Here is a 17278-nt window from a genome sequence, read left to right as displayed (position 1 = left end):
GGTTGGCAGTTCTTGGGGGAGAAGGAGCACTGGTATGGCAGAGCTTGCCCTGTAGAAGTAGCTCTGAAAACAGCAGTGCAGCCCCTCAAGCTTGGAACAAAGTACTCTCTACTCTACAAGCAGTCATACCCCGATGAAAAACTCAAGGGTCAAGTAGTTGGCTGGGAGCATGGCCAGGCAGTGAAAATGCTCTCAGATGCAGACTCGGACTTTGGAGTCTTTCTTTGGTGACAAAGAAGACCAAAACATACAGCCAGAAGAAGTCAACAAAGTCAAAGAGCCTACATCAAAAGCCTCCAAGAAAAATATGAATTGGTCTCAGGCCATGGAAGAGCTCAAAAAGGATTTGGAAAAGCAAGTTAGAGAAGTAGAGGAAAAATTGGGAAGAGAAATGAGAGTGATGTGAGAAAACCATGAAAAACAAATCAATGACTTGCTAAAGGAGACCCAAAAAATACTGAAGAAAATAACACTTTAAAAAATAGACTAACTCAAATGACAAAAGAGCTCCAAAAAGCCAATGAGAAGAAGAATGCCTTGAAAGGCAGAATTAGCCAAATGGAAAAGGAGGTCCAAAAGACCACTGAAGAAAATGCCACCTTAAAAATGAGATTGGAGCAAGTGGAAGCTAGTGACTTTATGAGAAATCAAGATATTATAAAACAGAACCAAAGGAATGAAAAAGTGGAAGACAATGTGAAATATCTCATTGGAAAAACCACTGACCTGGAAAATAGATCCAGGAGGGAGAATTTAAAAATTATTGGACCACCTGAAAGCCATGATCGAAAAAAGAGCCTAGATATCATCTTTCAAGAAATTATCAAGGAGAACTGCCCTGATGTTCTAGAGGCAGAGGGTAAAATAGAAATTGAAAGAATCCACTGATCACCTCCTGAAAAAGATCCCAAAAGGAAAACTCCTAGGAATATTGTTGCCAAATTCCAGAGCTCCCAGATCAAGGAGAAAATACTGCAAGCAGCCAGAAAGAAACAATTTGAGTATTGTGGAAACACAATCAGGATAACACAAGATCTAGCAGCTTCTACATTAAGGAATCAAAGGGCTTGGAATATGATATTCCAGAGGTCAATGGAGCTAGGATTAAAACCAAGAATCACCTACCCAGCAAAGCTGAGTATCATGCTCCAAGGCAAAATATGGATTTTCAATAAAATAGAGGACTTTCAAGCTTTCTCAGTGAAAAGACCAGAGCTGAATAGAAAATTTGACTTTCAAACACAAGAATCAAGAGAAGCATGAAAAGTTAAACAAAAAAGAGAAATCATAAGGGACTTACTAAAATTGAACTGTTTTGTTTACCTTCCTACATGGAAAGATGATGTGTGTAATCCATGAGACCTCAGTGTTGTGGTAGCTGAAGGGAATATATGTGTGTGTGTGTGTGTGTGTGTGTGTGTGTGTGTGTGTGTGTTAGGCAGAGGGCACAGGGCGAGTTGAATGTGAAGGGATGATATCTAATAAAATGAAATTAAGGGATGAGAGAGGAATATATTGAGAGAGGGAGAAAGGGGAGAGAGAATGGGGTAAATTCTCTCTCATAAAAGTGGCAAGAAAAAGCAGTTCTGTTGGGAGGGAAGAGGGAGCAGGTGAGGGGGAATGAGTGAATCTTGCTCTCATCGAATTTGACTTGAGGGAATAACATACACACTCAATTGGGTATCTTACCCCATAGGAAAGAAGGAAGAAGGGGATAAAAAAAGGGGGTATGATAGAAGGGAGGGCAGATAGGGGGAGGAGGTAATCAAAAGCAAACACTTTTGAAAAGGGACAGGGTCAAGGGAGAAAATTGAATAAAGGGGGACAGGATAGGTGGGAGCAAACCATAGTTAGTCTTTCACAACATGAGTATTATGGAAGGGTTTTGCGTAATGATACACATGTAGCCTATGTTGAATTGCTTGCCTTCTTAGGGAGGTTGGGTGGGGAGGAAAGAGGGGAGAGAATTTGGAACTCAAAGTTATAAAAGCAGATGTTCAAAAAAAAAAGTTGTTTTTGCATGCAACTAGGAAATAAGATATACAGGCAATGGGGCATAGAAATCTATCTTGCCCTACATGAAAGTAAGGGAAACGGTGTTGGGGGGGGAATGGGGTGATAGAAGGAGGGCTGACTGGGGAACAGGGCAATCAGAATATATGCCATCTTGGAGTGTGGGGGAGGGTAGAAATGGGGAGAGAATTTATAATTCAAAATCTTATGGAAATCAATGCTGAAAACTAAAAATATTAAATAATAAAATATATTAAAAAAGAAGAATGGGAAGAGGGGAAGAGGAATGAACTGGGGGAGGGCAGAAAAGGAAAATTAGGGAAAATTATTTCATATAATTAGGGTACATAAGTATAAATGAGGAGGAGGTGGGGAGAGTAGTTGGCACTTCAGCCTGACTCATCTGAAGTAGTTGAAAGAAGAATGTATACACAATACAGAAATACATTTCATTCAGCAGGAAAATAGGGAGGGAAAAAGGGAAGTAGAAGAGGGAAATTAGTGGAAGGGTATGTAAAGGGGAGGATTAGTCCTAAGCAGAAAAACAAACAAAAAAAAACACTCTCCCAAAACTTAAGGATGTACAAAAATATTTGTAGCTCTCAAAGGTGGCAAAGAATCGGAATCTGAGGAAGTGTCCTTAAATTGGGGAATGGATGAACAAATTATAGTATGTAAATGTGATGGAATACTATTGTGTTGTGAGAAACGATGAAGGGTCTAATTTTACAGAAAATTGGGAAGACATAATGTGACGCTGACTGAAGTAAACAGAATCAGGAGAACAGTTCGTGCAATGACAGCAATATGGCAAATTCAAACACCTTTGATAGAACTGGGGACTCTTATCAGTGTAATGACAAACCACAATTCCAGAGGACTAATAATGAAACATCATACTCACCTTCTGATGGAGAAGTGAAGGACTAGAATGCAGAATGAGATTTTTATTTTGGACATGGACAGTGTGGAAATTGTTTTGCTTGACTATATATGTTTGTAATGGATTATGTTTTTTGTTAGTTCTCATGTTGGAGGGTTTGGAATAGGAGGGTGAGAAGGCAGATTTTTGCAGACTGAAAAAATATGTAATTTTTTTTAAAAAAAAGAAGCTTACTCTCTACTAGGGAGAATACATCATGTCTCCAGATTAGTTTGATAGAAAGTCAAGTGTGATAAGAGCAAAAGAGAGATCCAGAGAATGCATTGTAAAAACATTTAAGCCTTAGTCTTTCTCCTGACCTTCAGTCTCACATCACCAACAGTCTATTGGACATTTTCTTTTTTTTTTCTTAATTTTCTTTTATTTTTTAAATAGGATTTTGTTTTTTCCAATTACATGTAAAGATATTTTTTAACATTCATTTAAAAAGAAATTTGAGCTCCAAATTTTCTCCCTCCCACCCCCCCAGCCCCCCATGGTAAGCAATTTGATCTAGGTTATATATGTGCAATCACATAAAACATTTCTGTATTAGTAGTGTTGTGAAAGAAGAAATAGAACAAAAGGAAAAAAAAAACACACAGACACACAAAAGTAAAAATAGTATGCATCAATCTACATTCAGATTTCATCCGTTTTTTCTCTGTATGTGGATAGCATTTTCCATCATGAGTCCTTTGGAATTTTCTGGGATCGTTGTATTGCTGAGAAGAGCTAAGTCATTCATAGCTGATCATTGAACAACATTGCTGTTACTGTGTACAGTGTTTTCCTGGTTCTGCTCGTTTCACTTTGCATCAGTTCATGTAAGTCTTTCCAGGTTTTGCTGAAATCAACATGTTCATCATTTCTTATAGCACAGTAGTATTCCAATACATTCACATACCATGACTTGTTCAGCCATTCACAAATTGATGGGCATCCCCTTGATTTCCAATCCTTTGTCACTACAAAAAGAGATGTGATAAATATTTTTGTACATGTCAGTCCTTTTTCCTTTTTCCTGATCTCCTTGGGATACAAACGTAGTAGTGGTTTTGCTAGAACAAAGGGTATGCATAGTTTGCCCTTTGGGCATAATTCCAAATTGCTCACCCAACTGGTTAGATAATTTCACAACTCTACCAACAGTGCATTAGTATTCCAATTTTCCCACATCCTCTCCAACATTTATCATTATCCTTTTTCTATTTATTGGACATTTTAAAACATGGTTTTCCATAGGCATCTCAAAATCAACTTGTCCAAAACAGAACTTATTATTCCTCCTTACCTCATATCCATCCCCTTCTGAACTTCCCTATTTCTATCAAGGATACCACCATCCTTCCAGGCACTCAGGGTCCCAGTCTCAGTGTCATCTTCTCCGAGGTGAGACTCCTTACATTCTCTCATCCCACATATCCAATCATTTGCTTGATCTTGCCCATTTTACCTCTCCATCATATCTTATATCTATTCCCTTTTCTTCACTCATAGGACTACTACCATAGTTCAGTTTATTATCCTGTCTCACTTGGATTATTGTAATAACCTTCTAATTGGTCTCCTTGCCTCAGGTCTCTCCTCTATCTACCCAGCTGCCCAAATGATCTTCTTGAAGTATTGGTCTGACCATGTTACCTCCCTATTTAATAATCTCTACTGATCTCCTATTGCCTCTAGGAAAACATATGAAATTTTGGTATTTAACGCCCTTTATCACCTACTTCCAAACTAACTTTCTTGCCTTATTATATACTCCTTCACTCTGTGGTCCAACTAACTGGCCTTTTTTGCTGCCCTTCACAACTGTATCCCATCTCCTATCACCATGTCTTTGCCCAGACTTTCCCCTGTGCTTGGAGTATTCTCTGAGCTCATCTCCCTTATCTTATAGAAGAAATGAAGCAAAAGATTTCAGACTCTTCACCCTCTAATCCACTACTAGTTTAATCTTCCTTAAATACTATTTCATCATGTCACATCTCAGCTCAAAAAATTTCAGTGACTATTTCCTACTGTTTTGAATCTCAACACCTCTCTGACTTTCAAGGTTATCCGTAACATGTATCTATTATTATAGCCAATTTCTTCACTGTCTAACTATTAGTTATCATTGCTGTTTCTGTTACTCTAGCCATTACTGACATGTTGCTTCTAAACTCCTGTAATAACAATAATTTAACCATTAACTATATATTACTTTGCACTGTTCATTTTTGTTTTATGTGTATTAATCTTTTCCCCCCAGATAGATTGTAAGGTCTTTCAATGCAGTAACCAAATCCTGGCATTCTAGTTCATAGTGGGCATGTAGTAGCTAATAAATATTTGCTGATTGAATTGTTATAGATAGAAATAACTTGCTGTTTGTTAGTAATTTTTCCAAAGCCTCTTAAGTTATAATTACCATATGTATAATTATCATATGTTAATAATCCTGGGATTCCAGGGAGATTGCTCTCTGAGATAACAGTAACAATACCTTACATTTATATGATACCTTACATCTTTCAAGACATTTGAAAATGTGTCTTATTTTATCCTCACTACAACGTTTTGAAGTAGGGAGTGTCATTCATGAGATAAATGAGAATCTCTAAGAATCATTGAATTTGTATAGGTGGATTCTAGATACATCCTGTGGTTTATTAAGTAGTTCCACTGGCCTAAATTTTACAAATGATATTAGTGAAAAGATAATCATTCTGGTCCATGGCTTCAGGATACATAAACTTTCAATGCATTGCTTTTTAAAAAAATTGCTGATTATATAGCTTCTATTACTTTTAAGTGTTGATCAGCAGGGACCTGCTGAGGTTTTATTATTCAGCTTTCCTATAGTAAATACTGAATAAAGCCAACTCTTGGCCCTCAGGATGTTCTAAAGATTTGTGATAACCACTCCAGTCAGTCAAGATGGGAGGAAATATTTGAGACATGATCTCTTTGTAAATAATTCTTGCAGTTGAACTTGATGGGCACTAGCCAGTATTCCCATTGAAGTATCTAAGTCTGTCTTTGATTACTGAAGGTGAGAGAATATATGTTCATGAATTTTTAAAACAAAGTGCCAAATTTTAAAAACAGGTGAGAAGACAACTTTTGTTGAAAAATTTCATAATAGAACTCTTGCTTTGGTTTTGAAAAGCAAAGTTGATTGAAGTTAAGATGGTGACAAAATGTCTTGACTTGAAGTAGGAATCCATTTAGTAATCCTTATTGAATTTCACAATGCTAGATTTTTTACTATAGTATTTTTAATTTTATCATATTCTACTTCAGAGAAAAACTTAGCAAACACATGTACTAAGTTGATTTTGGCTTTGCTAGTTTTTGGTACTACATGTGTAAGTTACTTAGATTGTAGGCATAAATATAGGTATCCCTTCCAGTGGTACAAATTACAACCCATCCATGGCTTCTCACCATTTGCAACTCTTGTTCACTGTCCTCCCTTAATTTTCCACAGTTGTACAATATAATGTGAACCTTCCTTTGATCTCTTGTTGTTGTTTGGTTATCAGTGTAGCACCCTTGCTTTCATTACATTACATTTCATTTCATTACATTACATTCATTACCCAGCTGCTTTTCCAGTCATCCACTTCTTTGATAGGAAATGCCTGTCTTGCAAAATTTTTCATTGGTAATATGCTACAGCCTGCTGACAATTTGTAAGTGCAAACTCTTCAATGCATCTCACCTTTGAGTGATGTGCAGCTTATTCTTTGGAGACCTCTAGTATCCATGCTTCACAGAAATTTAGCACTTACTAGAAGAATATTGTTATTAAAAAGACAGGCCATAGGTCCTTAAGAGCATATATGTTTTGTCAGATACAAGCTACCTAGCTCTCCTTTTTGGTTTTGGATTCCAATTCATTGCCTATCTTTAGCACCTACCCAAGAAACAAATAATTGGCAAATAGTTCTGTGGACTGCCCATCAATAGCACATACATAATTTTTTCATCCACTTGTGTTCCTCCCTCCCATTTGAATAGTTAAGCTGAACTATCCTCATTTAGACTTTCTCTTTCTTGATTACCTTTTCATGCTTCTCTTGATTCTTGTGTTCGAAAGTCAAATTTTCTATTCAGCTCTGGTCTTTTCACTGAGAAAGCTTGAGAGTCCTCTATTTTATTGAAAGCCCATATTTTGCCTTGGAGCATGATACTCAGTTTTTCTGGGTAGGTGATTCTTGGTTTTAATCCTAGCTCCATTGACCTCCAGAATATCATATTCCAAGCCCTTCAATCCCTTAATGTAGAAGCTGCTAGATATTGTGTAAATTGTTTCTTTCTGGCTGCTTGCAGGATTTTCTCCTTGATCTGGGGAGCTCTGGAATTTGGAGACAATATTCCTAGGAGCTAGAATATCAGGGCAGTTTTCCTTGATAATTTCTTGAAAGATGATATCTAGGCTCTTTTTTTGATCATGGCTTTCAGGTAGTCCAATAATTTTTAAATTCTCTCTCCTGGATCTATTTTCCAGGTCAGTGGTTTTTCCAACAAAGTATTTCTCATTGTCTTCCATTTTTTCATTCCTTTGGTTCTGTTTTATAATATCTTGATTTCTCATAAAGTCACTAGCTTCCACTTGCTCCAGTCTAGTTTTTAAGGTAGTATTTTCTTCAGTGGTCTTTTGGACCTCCTTTTCCATTTGGCTAATTCTGCCTTTCAAGACATTCTTCTCCTCATTGGCTTTTTGGAGCTCTTTTGCTGTTTGAGTTAGTCTATCTTTTAAGGTGTTAGTTTCTTCAGTATTTTTTGGGTCCCCTTTGGCCAGTCATTGACTTGTTTTTCATGGTTTTCTCACATCACTCTTGTTTCTCATTCCAATTTTTCCTCTACTTCTCTAACTTGCTTTTCCAAATCCTTTTTGAGCTCTTCCATGGCCTGAGGCCAGTTCATGTTTTTCTTGGAGGCTTTTGATGTAGGCTCTTTGACTTTGTTGACTTCTTCTGGCTGTATGTTTGGGTCTTCTTTGTCACCAAAGAAAGACTCCAAAGTCCGAGTCTGCATCTGAGAGCGTTTTCACTGCCTGGCCATGTTCCCAGCCAACTACTTGACCCTTGAGTTTTTCATCGGGGTATGACTGCTTGTAGAGTAGAGAGTACTTTGTCCCAAACTTGAGGGGTTGCGCTCTTGTTTTCATAATTATTTCTACACAGCAAACTGCCACACCAGCGCTTCTCCTCCCCCAAGAACCACCAACCTAGACCGCAACTCAGATCTTAAGCAGGCTCTGCACTCCCTGCTCTGATCTGCCACTTAATTCCTCCCACCAGGTGGGTCTGGGGCCAGAAGCAGCTGCAGCTGTAGTTCTGTCCTCAAAGCTTCACCACTTCTACTGCCCTCGGGGGTGGTGGTCGAACCATGAACTCCTTTCACTCTGTCCCAGAAGCTTTTCCCAGTAACCTTCTCTGTTGTCTTTGGTGTTTGTGGGTTGAGAAGTCTGGTAACTGCCGTAGCTCACTGATTCAGGGTGCTAGGGCCTGTTCCACCTGGCTTCTGGTCTGGTTGGTCCAGGCGCAGCCCACGCTGGGCTCTGCTCCCCTCCACTCCCAGCTCCATGGGTTAGACCTTACCCAGTGACCTTCCAGGCTGTCCTGGGCTGGAGCCCTGCTTCCCTCTGCTATTTCATGGGTTCTGCAGCTCCAGAATTTGTTCAGATCCATTTTTTATAGGTTTTTGGAGGGACCGGAGGGGGAGCTCATGCAAGTCCCTGCTTTCCAGCCGCCATCTTGGCTCTGCCCCTACAACTCTTTTTAAAAAAGAATTCTTTCATGTTTCTTATACATGATGGTCAGATATTTAGCTTTTACTCTAATCAAACACGATTAAATAATAGCAAGTTATCTTCTGAACAAAGATATTCTCTTTTTAAATATTTGCTGTAGTAAACTGTAGAAATAAATGAAGCATGTTAAATATCACAGTAAAGGATTGACTATTTTATACATCTCTGAGGCAACAGTAACATTAGCATAGTGAAAGGTTTTCCAAGTTTTCTTAGACTATTTGATGCTGAGAATACTCTGATATATCTAGTAGTATTTTACCTTCTTTTTAGTTAGTTTTTAAATACTAGGAGCAGCTCTGTGGGGGCTTTTTGTTGTTGTTTTTCCTTCTGTTTTAGTTGTTTCTTGGCCCCTTTGTGTTTTTGATCCATCTGGAAAGATGAAGAGGCAGCTTCTATGGTAACAATGCATTTTGCTTAATGAATAGCAGAGTAGCTAAACACATAAAACACATGCAAACTGTCACAGAGTTACTTACTGTCACTGCCCCCAAGGTTGTTGCTATATTTTCTTTCCTTTTTTCTTTTCCCTAACCTCCAAAAAGCCTAACTTTACTGAAGTGTTTTGTTTTCTAGCTTTCCTAATGTTAAAATGCTGCCATGGACCATTCCCCTTTTCTGCTTACTTTGCAGAATTGTTCACCCTATGGTACATTAGAGGTGACTGCCTATACATGGGAAAGAGGGTTGATTAATTGGACAAAGACATAATTTTCCTTTGACCAAATTCACACATACAAAAAAAAAGATTAAACATTTAATTTTTTGGACTAGGCCATCTTTTGTTCTCATCTTCTCTCCCTCTCCATCATCCTTCCCTCTTTCATCCTCCCTTGATTCCTCCCTTCCTCCCTTTCTTTCCTTCTTTTGCTATTAATGACCTTTTTGACTTTCTCTTGGTGGGGCGGGCAGACCAATTAGTAGTATGTTTCTTGAAGTTGTTTCTGTTCTGAAGGCCAGCTGTAACTGTATTGACACAATTCAGCAACGCCTTTAAAGTTCCTGTAATCTGTACCATCCTGTCTCATACTGTCCCATCTCATAGTTGTCCTCTCTCTGCAGTGCTCTATGCCCAGGTCTCTGTGGCTGGGCTGCTCCAGCCTGGCGGACAGCATGCCTTCGCTGCGATGCCTGTATAACCCAGGGACTGGCGCACTCACAGCTTTCCAGGTACTTTCTCTGTCTCGGGGGGGGGCAGGGGGTGGGGAGAGAAGGGGGTATATACATGGGTGTGAGTGTGCCTCTCTCTTCTTTCACACTCTTTACTGACATTCATTTAACTCTTCTTCATATCTTAGCTATTTTTCATGTCATTTGATATGCTTCTTTAATGATCTTTTCATGTAGATCCAGATTTATGCAGTCTAAAACATTTTCATTCCATTGATTGAATATGATTGATTTGCCAAAATTGACATTGACTTAGCTATTGGTTCTCAGATCCATTAAATGCAGAAGTATTGAACTTTAAGAAGTAGCCTCAGCAAATAACTTCAACGTATAATGTTTTCTCTGGACCTACATCAAGCCAATTTATATAAGTCATCAGTTAATTACATGCAATTGACTAAATAGACATCCATGTTTTTCTTATGACCATTGAGGGCATATAGTATATTGAGCCTTCTGTTCCTAGTACTATGCATTCCCATTTAAGACCACGTGTTATTTACGCTTTAGTTAACACAAGGCCTAGAAATCCATGAAGATAGAATTAAACATATTAAATATTTAATAAAACAATCTAGGTGGACTGATATGGTCTTAATGGATCCTAAAGGGGAAATTCCTTTCAGAATTAGGCCAATGCCAGGTTGCTGTGGAAGTTGAAGAGGAAGAGTAGAGAAAGAGGCAGATAGTTTAGTTTTAATTTATAACTAACATTTAATACATATGTATGTGGTCAGGGACATTCAAGTGATATTCTTGGCAAATAAAACTAACCTATACACTTCAGTTTTGGAAGATTTTTAGTCAGCATTTGGTAGCAATATATAATACAGTAATTATTAACATCTTGCTCCTCTGTGGCATAATTGATCTTAAAGAATTTTCAATATAAAAATAGTAATATATAAAATACATTATATCTAAATTCCAGATAAAATGAGGGAATCAGCATTCTGAGTGATAGATTTTTCTTAGTTATGTTGCCAGTGTAAGTGCTAATAACTGTTGCTCCTTAATGGTGCTATTTTAGTAATGACAATTTTACAAGATTCTGTTTGTTTTTTATAATTTAACATTGAAATCTTTTTTGCTAATACTAACATTTTTTGTTGTTGTTATAATTCTGCACTTGTGATTTCACTGGAGTAGGGAGCTCCTGGTGTGGAAACCCCCAAATATCAGTGTAGCAACTAGTCTGCAGATGATTGTCTTAGAGAAATTGCCTGGAGCACAGAGAGTTCAGTGCCAAATACTGTCAGAGGCAGAATTTGAACCTTGGCTTTCCTGAGGCCACAGCCAGTCTTCTATTTACTATGCTGAGCAATCCTTTCAGTATTAAACTCAGCTAGTTTTATTAATGATAGCTAAAATTTAAACTTTACATAGACTCATGTAATCATGAGTCTTTACTTAAAATGTTTTGAGCACAGAATGATATACCTTTATTTGTATAGCACTTTACAGATGTCAGAGTATTTTAACGTGCATGATTTTATTTTCATCATCATCGAGTAGGTATTGTTATTCCCGTTTTCTAAATAAACTGCGCCATAGAGAGGTTAAATGACTTGCACAAGGTCATGTAGCTAGTTGATGATAGAGGTGGGTCCAGAACTCTGCTCTAAACAAATTACCTTTGGTATGGAACACCATGGATATTTAATTTACATAGTAGCCTTTCAGTGAGGTGCCTCATATTGTAGTGGTTTGAACATAGAAAGTACTTTTTACATTTTCCCTGATAAGCTTGGCCTAAACTTAGTGGGGGTTTTTTTTTAATGTATTTATGTATTTTTTCCCCTTCAGATAGCTCTCATTTTAGGAATGTGGCCTATATGTGGACCTATCTGCTCCTTTTATCTCCCCATAGTACCTGGTTTAATGCTGTTGAGTGATTCACATAACCATGTTATAGAAACATTAAAGATAATCACATCTAATTAAAAATATGATACTTAATTGCCAAAGGCAAAAACTAACCTAAATTAGAATCTAACTTAGATATACTAAGGTATTCTTAGAAGAAAAATTTAGATCTTAAATGGTAATGCATAATTGAATAGGAAAGAACTCTAGACACATTCAGTAATATTGCTAGGGTTCCATTTTTAGTGGGTCTTAATCAACAAGCTACTGGATCCGTAGGGAGGGAGGGAGGGAGGGAGGGAAGGGGAGAGAGAGAGAGAAAGTATACATAAAATATTTTGCTAGTACAAAAGTGTGAAATAACTACAACTACTAAATACTTTGTGAGGAAAAATTGGTTTAGAGACTGTATTGGCAAGTTGAAGAATGAATCTCCTCTCCCCCCAAGTCGAGGAAGACTTCATAAGAAGTCCAGTTTGAATGGAACAGGGTACTTATTGCTTGAGATATATTGCAAGAGACAGAATCCTATAGGCAAAATGGGACTTGGGACAACTTTTCTTGGTGTTTCTTGTCTGATAAAATTGCAGAGTTCGTATAGTACCTTATGCATGATGAGTGTTCAATAAAAAGTGTTAATTTGATTCATTTCCTTTCAATAAATGCTACTTCATTTTGAATGATATTTTTTGTAACATTTTAGAGAACTCTTTGTACCACCAATGTCTTTTTTTTTTTTTTGGTGTTGATGAACTATAGGTGAGAGAAGGAAAGATATGTTTGAGATAATAATTCGCACTCTTAAAATATATAATATTAGATATCTCAGGCTAATGTTTAAAAGTTTCACAGTAGAACAATATGGTTTTTTTGCATTCATTTTCCTTCTTTTTGGAAGCAGGGAGCATTCTGAGATTTTTAAAATTCTTTAACTTATGACAGAAATTTGGGAGACTATTTAATCATTCTCAGTTTGTCTGATTATATACCAGAAACAGGAATGATAAAATCAGGATGTTAACTAGGTTTAATTGCTGAACTAATGACATTTTAATGAAAATTCTGAAAAATAACCTGAAGGTTATATGGTTGGGTCCAATTTAGGCATGCTTTGATTTTCTCTTTTATGAAAAAATGTTATATGCAAAATCTGTGGCTTAATTATTTCTTGTTTATGTATATTGTACTTGGAGGATTGTTTTCATCTCCCCAGCAAATGATGGCGATTTCATTGTATAGAGTATTAGATAGGAGTTAAACATTAGAAAGTAAGCAGCTGGAAGTGGTGGAGCAGCTTAGGATTTAAATTTTTTTTTCCTTGGAAGATGAAATTCCAGAAGAATTTGATTGTAACGCTAAGTATATAAATAGATATTTTAGGTAGCATGAAATGGCAGTAAACTTGAGTAGAATCTTGGACTATGGGAAACATTTGTTGCCTTTGAATTAGCTTCAGTCATACAACAACGGTCAGAATTGTGAGGGGGGATGAATTCAGGAGAGGCAGCCTAAATTTCAAAATGCTGGTAAATATACACAGTCTTGCTAAACATAAAGTGAAACATTAAAACAGCAATGCTATGAAAATTTAGCATTGTTATGCTCGAGATCAAGGAAGATGGACATAAAAATGCTGAGAGTTTTGGAATTTTTATTGTTTGGGAATAAGTTAGTGACAAAGGTAAAACTCAAATCCTCTTATACTATTACAGTGAAAATTATTTTGACAAAAAGATTTACCAAGTATAGCTTGATCATAATCTATACAACAGACTTTCAGGGCAACAAAATAGTATTATCCAGGTCCATGGAATTTGTCAGAATTTGACCTGTATTTGTGGTCTCTTTAGGCAAAGTCCCCTGTGGCCACATACTAACTTAAAAAAACCACACATGAACATTATCTATTTTCTCTTGTGTTTTTATTTGTTTTGTTGAATATTTCTCAATTATGTTTTAATTTCTTTTTGGGTTGCTACCCTCAGAAATACATGCCTGCAGGACAAGTGTTTAACACCTTTGATAATAGAGTACGTAAAAAGGAGTAGTATAAAATAAATCTGGAAAAGTAAATGGGAATCAGATGTAGAAGAATTTAAAACACCAGGCTGAGGAGTTTATATTTTATCTTTGAAGCAGTAGAGAAACACTGAAGGTTTTTGGCCAGAGTTTGTACCAGCTTCAACCTGAAGCCTCAGATTTGTTCACGCGCACAGACACACACACACACACACACACACAGCCAGTGGAGAAAAAAGTGCTAATGGCACTCTGCATATATGTGCAGATGTTTATTCCCCCAGAGAGATCATGATTATGAAATACTGTTCCAGTGGTTATAAATTGGCATGGCTGGGAGAGAGACTTATAAGACTTATTTATTTCATGGTTTATTACCATATACAGATATTGACCAGAATTCAGAGACTATATGTATCTGTGGAAGAAAATTGCCAAATCATTTACGTTAATTTATATTTCCATTTGTTTTTAGTGAGTTAAGTGGCCAAATTATTTCAAGTTTAGTAATAACAGTTGATTTCCTTCATTTCTTAATACTTGTATGTATTTGCTACATAATACTGCATCCTGTAACTGAAAATTATTCTGACTGTTATTTGATATTGAGTCTAAAAGAAAGCACATACTGGAAAGAAAATCTTATTCTTGATTTGTGATCTTGGATTTCTTGATTTATTTGAGATTCAGTCCTCAGGAGTTAGGAGGGGTAGAGGCTGGGTAACTGAAGACAGTGGAAAGAGCCCTCTGCCTTTGGCATCAGAAGACTCAAAGATGCAGTTCTGTCTCCAGCCTTAGGGCTCTGTGACTATTTACTGGGCGTGTGGCCTCTGCCCATGCTACAACTTCTTGGAGCCACGTATGAGAGCTGAGTGAATCAGGTAGACGCCAAAGGTGGATGAGCAGCCCTGAAAAGGGCTCAGCAAGCCTCACCCTGAGGTGCTAGTTCTACTGAACACCTCATGCATGCCAGTAAGACAGCAGACTATGTGGAAGGGAGTAAAATATAAGAAAACTAGAAAGGGAAGAAGAGGTCAGGTTGTGTGGCTCCAAGAAGTTGTAGCATGGGCAGTGGCCATACCCCCAATAAATAGTCTCAGCAGACAGATTAAACCAGGTTGAGAGTAACTGACAGCCCCCAAGCCTGTCATTGACTTAGGGGGATGTCTATCCCAAGCATGTGAAGACTTCGCCTGGCAGAATGGGCGAATGAGAACAAGTTTAGAGCTTAGTCAGGCATTGAAGATACTATGGTCATCCACTGCATCCTGGGCCATCGTCCGTCATCTTGACTTTTGTCCGGCCATTGGATTTCGATGACTCTGGAAGAGAGAATGAAGTTGACAGATTTGTACAACTCTACCTCTCTTAAATCCAATTCATACACAAATCAAGACGTCCCCCCTTAATGGCATTGGCCCCCTTAGAAAATGAAGGTCAAGCAACAAGAAGCATCTTAACCGCCCTCTTTCCAGTTAATTACACAGGATGCTCCATCTCCTGAGTCACCTGCCCTTTCACTGTCTTTTCCCTCTTACTGGGATGTTCTCCCTCCTTACCTCTACCTCCTGGTTTTCTTAGCTTCCTTCTAGACTCAGTTCAAATTCTGCCTTCTGCAGGAGACCTTTCTTAGAGCCTTCAATCTTACTAGAACCTTTCCTCTGAAATTATTTTCCATTTACACTGTCACATGTCTTGTATATACATTGATATATTGTCTCCCTTGTTATAATATGAGCTCCTAGAAGGTGGGGCTGGATTGTGTTTTTGCCTTTCTTTTTGTCCCCAGGCCTTAACACAATAGTCAGCACATGTCGGTGTTTAATAAATGCTTGATGATTGACTTTACAGAATTGCTTTGAGAATTAAATGAGATAATATTTATTTAAGCAGTATATACATTTTAAAACCCATATCAACTATTTTTAGTTTTATAGATGAAAATATAACATTATAAGATGTCTCCAGTGTTCTGGCAAAAAGATAGTTGTTAGAGTGTTCTTTCTTGCCCTTTTGCCATCCTATGAAACCAGTATATTTCCAACCAGTGCTGCTGATGTAGTAAGTATATTTCCAACCACTATTGCTGTTTTCTCAGTGACCTGTATCTTGGACCACCTGCTTTGGCATATTCTTATATACTGAGATATCTAACTGTTAGTAGAGAGTCAGTAGTGTACAGTAGGAAGTGTGCTGGCCTTGGAGTCCGGAGAGCTAGATTATATCCTGACTTTGACATTTTACTAGATATGTAATGCTGGGCAAGTCACTTACTTTCTCAGAGTCTCAATTTACTTTATGTAATAATAGATAATAGTACTTACACCCACCTGCATTGAAGGATAGCTGTGAGGAATGCACTCCATAAATTTCAAGTTGTTATGTAATGTTAACTGTTAGGAAATACATAAGTTCTTTTTTTTTTTTCTAATAGTGGTACTACTTATTTCTGAAATGGCCATGTCTTGCCCTTTTCCTCTGTGACCATTTGTATGCATTGTAAGATGGCTCTATAGGACTGGGATGTAATGAAATTTATCCGAGCACCTTTTTACTACATCTTTGTTCTACTTCAGATGCCCCAGCACTTGCCATAAAAGTAGTTTATCTCTTTGGTCCTAGCCAGGTAACTATAGATCATTTCTTCATTTGGCATTCATTCAGCAAATACTTATACAACATCCACTATGATTAGGGACTGTAGAAGGATAAAAAGATTGATATGGTATAATCTCTGTTCTCATTGAGGCTTACATTCTAGTAGGAAAAATAAGATATATACATAAATAACTCTAAGAGATAACTTGAAAGTATAGTGAGAAGATACAAAATGCTATGTTAGTTCAAAGGAGAATGATTAAATTCATCTGGGGATTTCAGGAAAAGCTTCATGGAGGAGATGACATTTGATATGCCTTTTTTTAAAAATTTATTTAATATATTTAGTTTTCAGCTTTGATTTTCACAAGAGTTTGAATTACAAATTTTCTCCCCATTTCTGCCCTCCCGCCCACTCCAAGATGGCGTATATTCTGGTTGCCCTGTTCCCCAGTCATCCCTCCCTTCTGTCACTCCATTCCCCTCAAATCCCCTTTTCCCTTCCTTTCTTGTAGGGCAAGATAAATTTCTACGCCCCATTGCCTGTGTATCTTATTTCCTAGTTGCACGCAAAGGCTTTTTTTTTGTTTGTTTTTGAACATCTGTTTTTAAAACTTTGAGTTCCAAATTCTCTCCCTTCTTCCTTCCCCACCCACCCTCCCTAAGAAGGCAAGCAATTCAGCATAGGTCACATGTGTATCATTATGTAAAACCCTTCCACAATACTCATGTTGTGAAAGACTAACTTATGTTTTGCTCCTTCCTAACCTATCACCCTTTATTGAATTTTCTCCCTTGACCCTGTCCCTTTTCGAAAGGGTTTGTTTTTGATTACCTCCTTCCCCTATCTGCCCTCCCTTCTATCATCCCCCCTTTTTTATCTT

The 17278-nt window shown here is 37.4% G+C and overlaps 1 protein-coding gene across 5 annotated transcripts in view; it reads left to right on the top strand.

Moving 5' to 3' along the window:
- Positions 1–17278, top strand: part of BTRC (beta-transducin repeat containing E3 ubiquitin protein ligase) — a 191493-nt gene that overhangs the window by 45938 nt on the left and 128277 nt on the right. For 4 of the 5 annotated variants that reach the window (XM_036734773.1, XM_036734776.1, XM_036734775.1 and 1 more), the window contains exon 2: positions 9804–9911. The exons of the other annotated variant lie outside the window; for it this stretch is intronic. In XM_036734773.1, the coding sequence (XP_036590668.1) occupies positions 9804–9911 (108 nt within the window). The remainder of the gene's footprint in view (positions 1–9803; positions 9912–17278) is intronic. 5 annotated transcript variants of the gene reach the window in all.

The sequence above is a fragment of the Trichosurus vulpecula genome, chromosome 8, assembly GCF_011100635.1.
Source record: "Trichosurus vulpecula isolate mTriVul1 chromosome 8, mTriVul1.pri, whole genome shotgun sequence".
In the NCBI taxonomy this organism is placed as follows: Eukaryota; Metazoa; Chordata; class Mammalia; order Diprotodontia; family Phalangeridae; genus Trichosurus; species Trichosurus vulpecula.
This window is presented reverse-complemented; position numbering and strand designations above follow the sequence as displayed.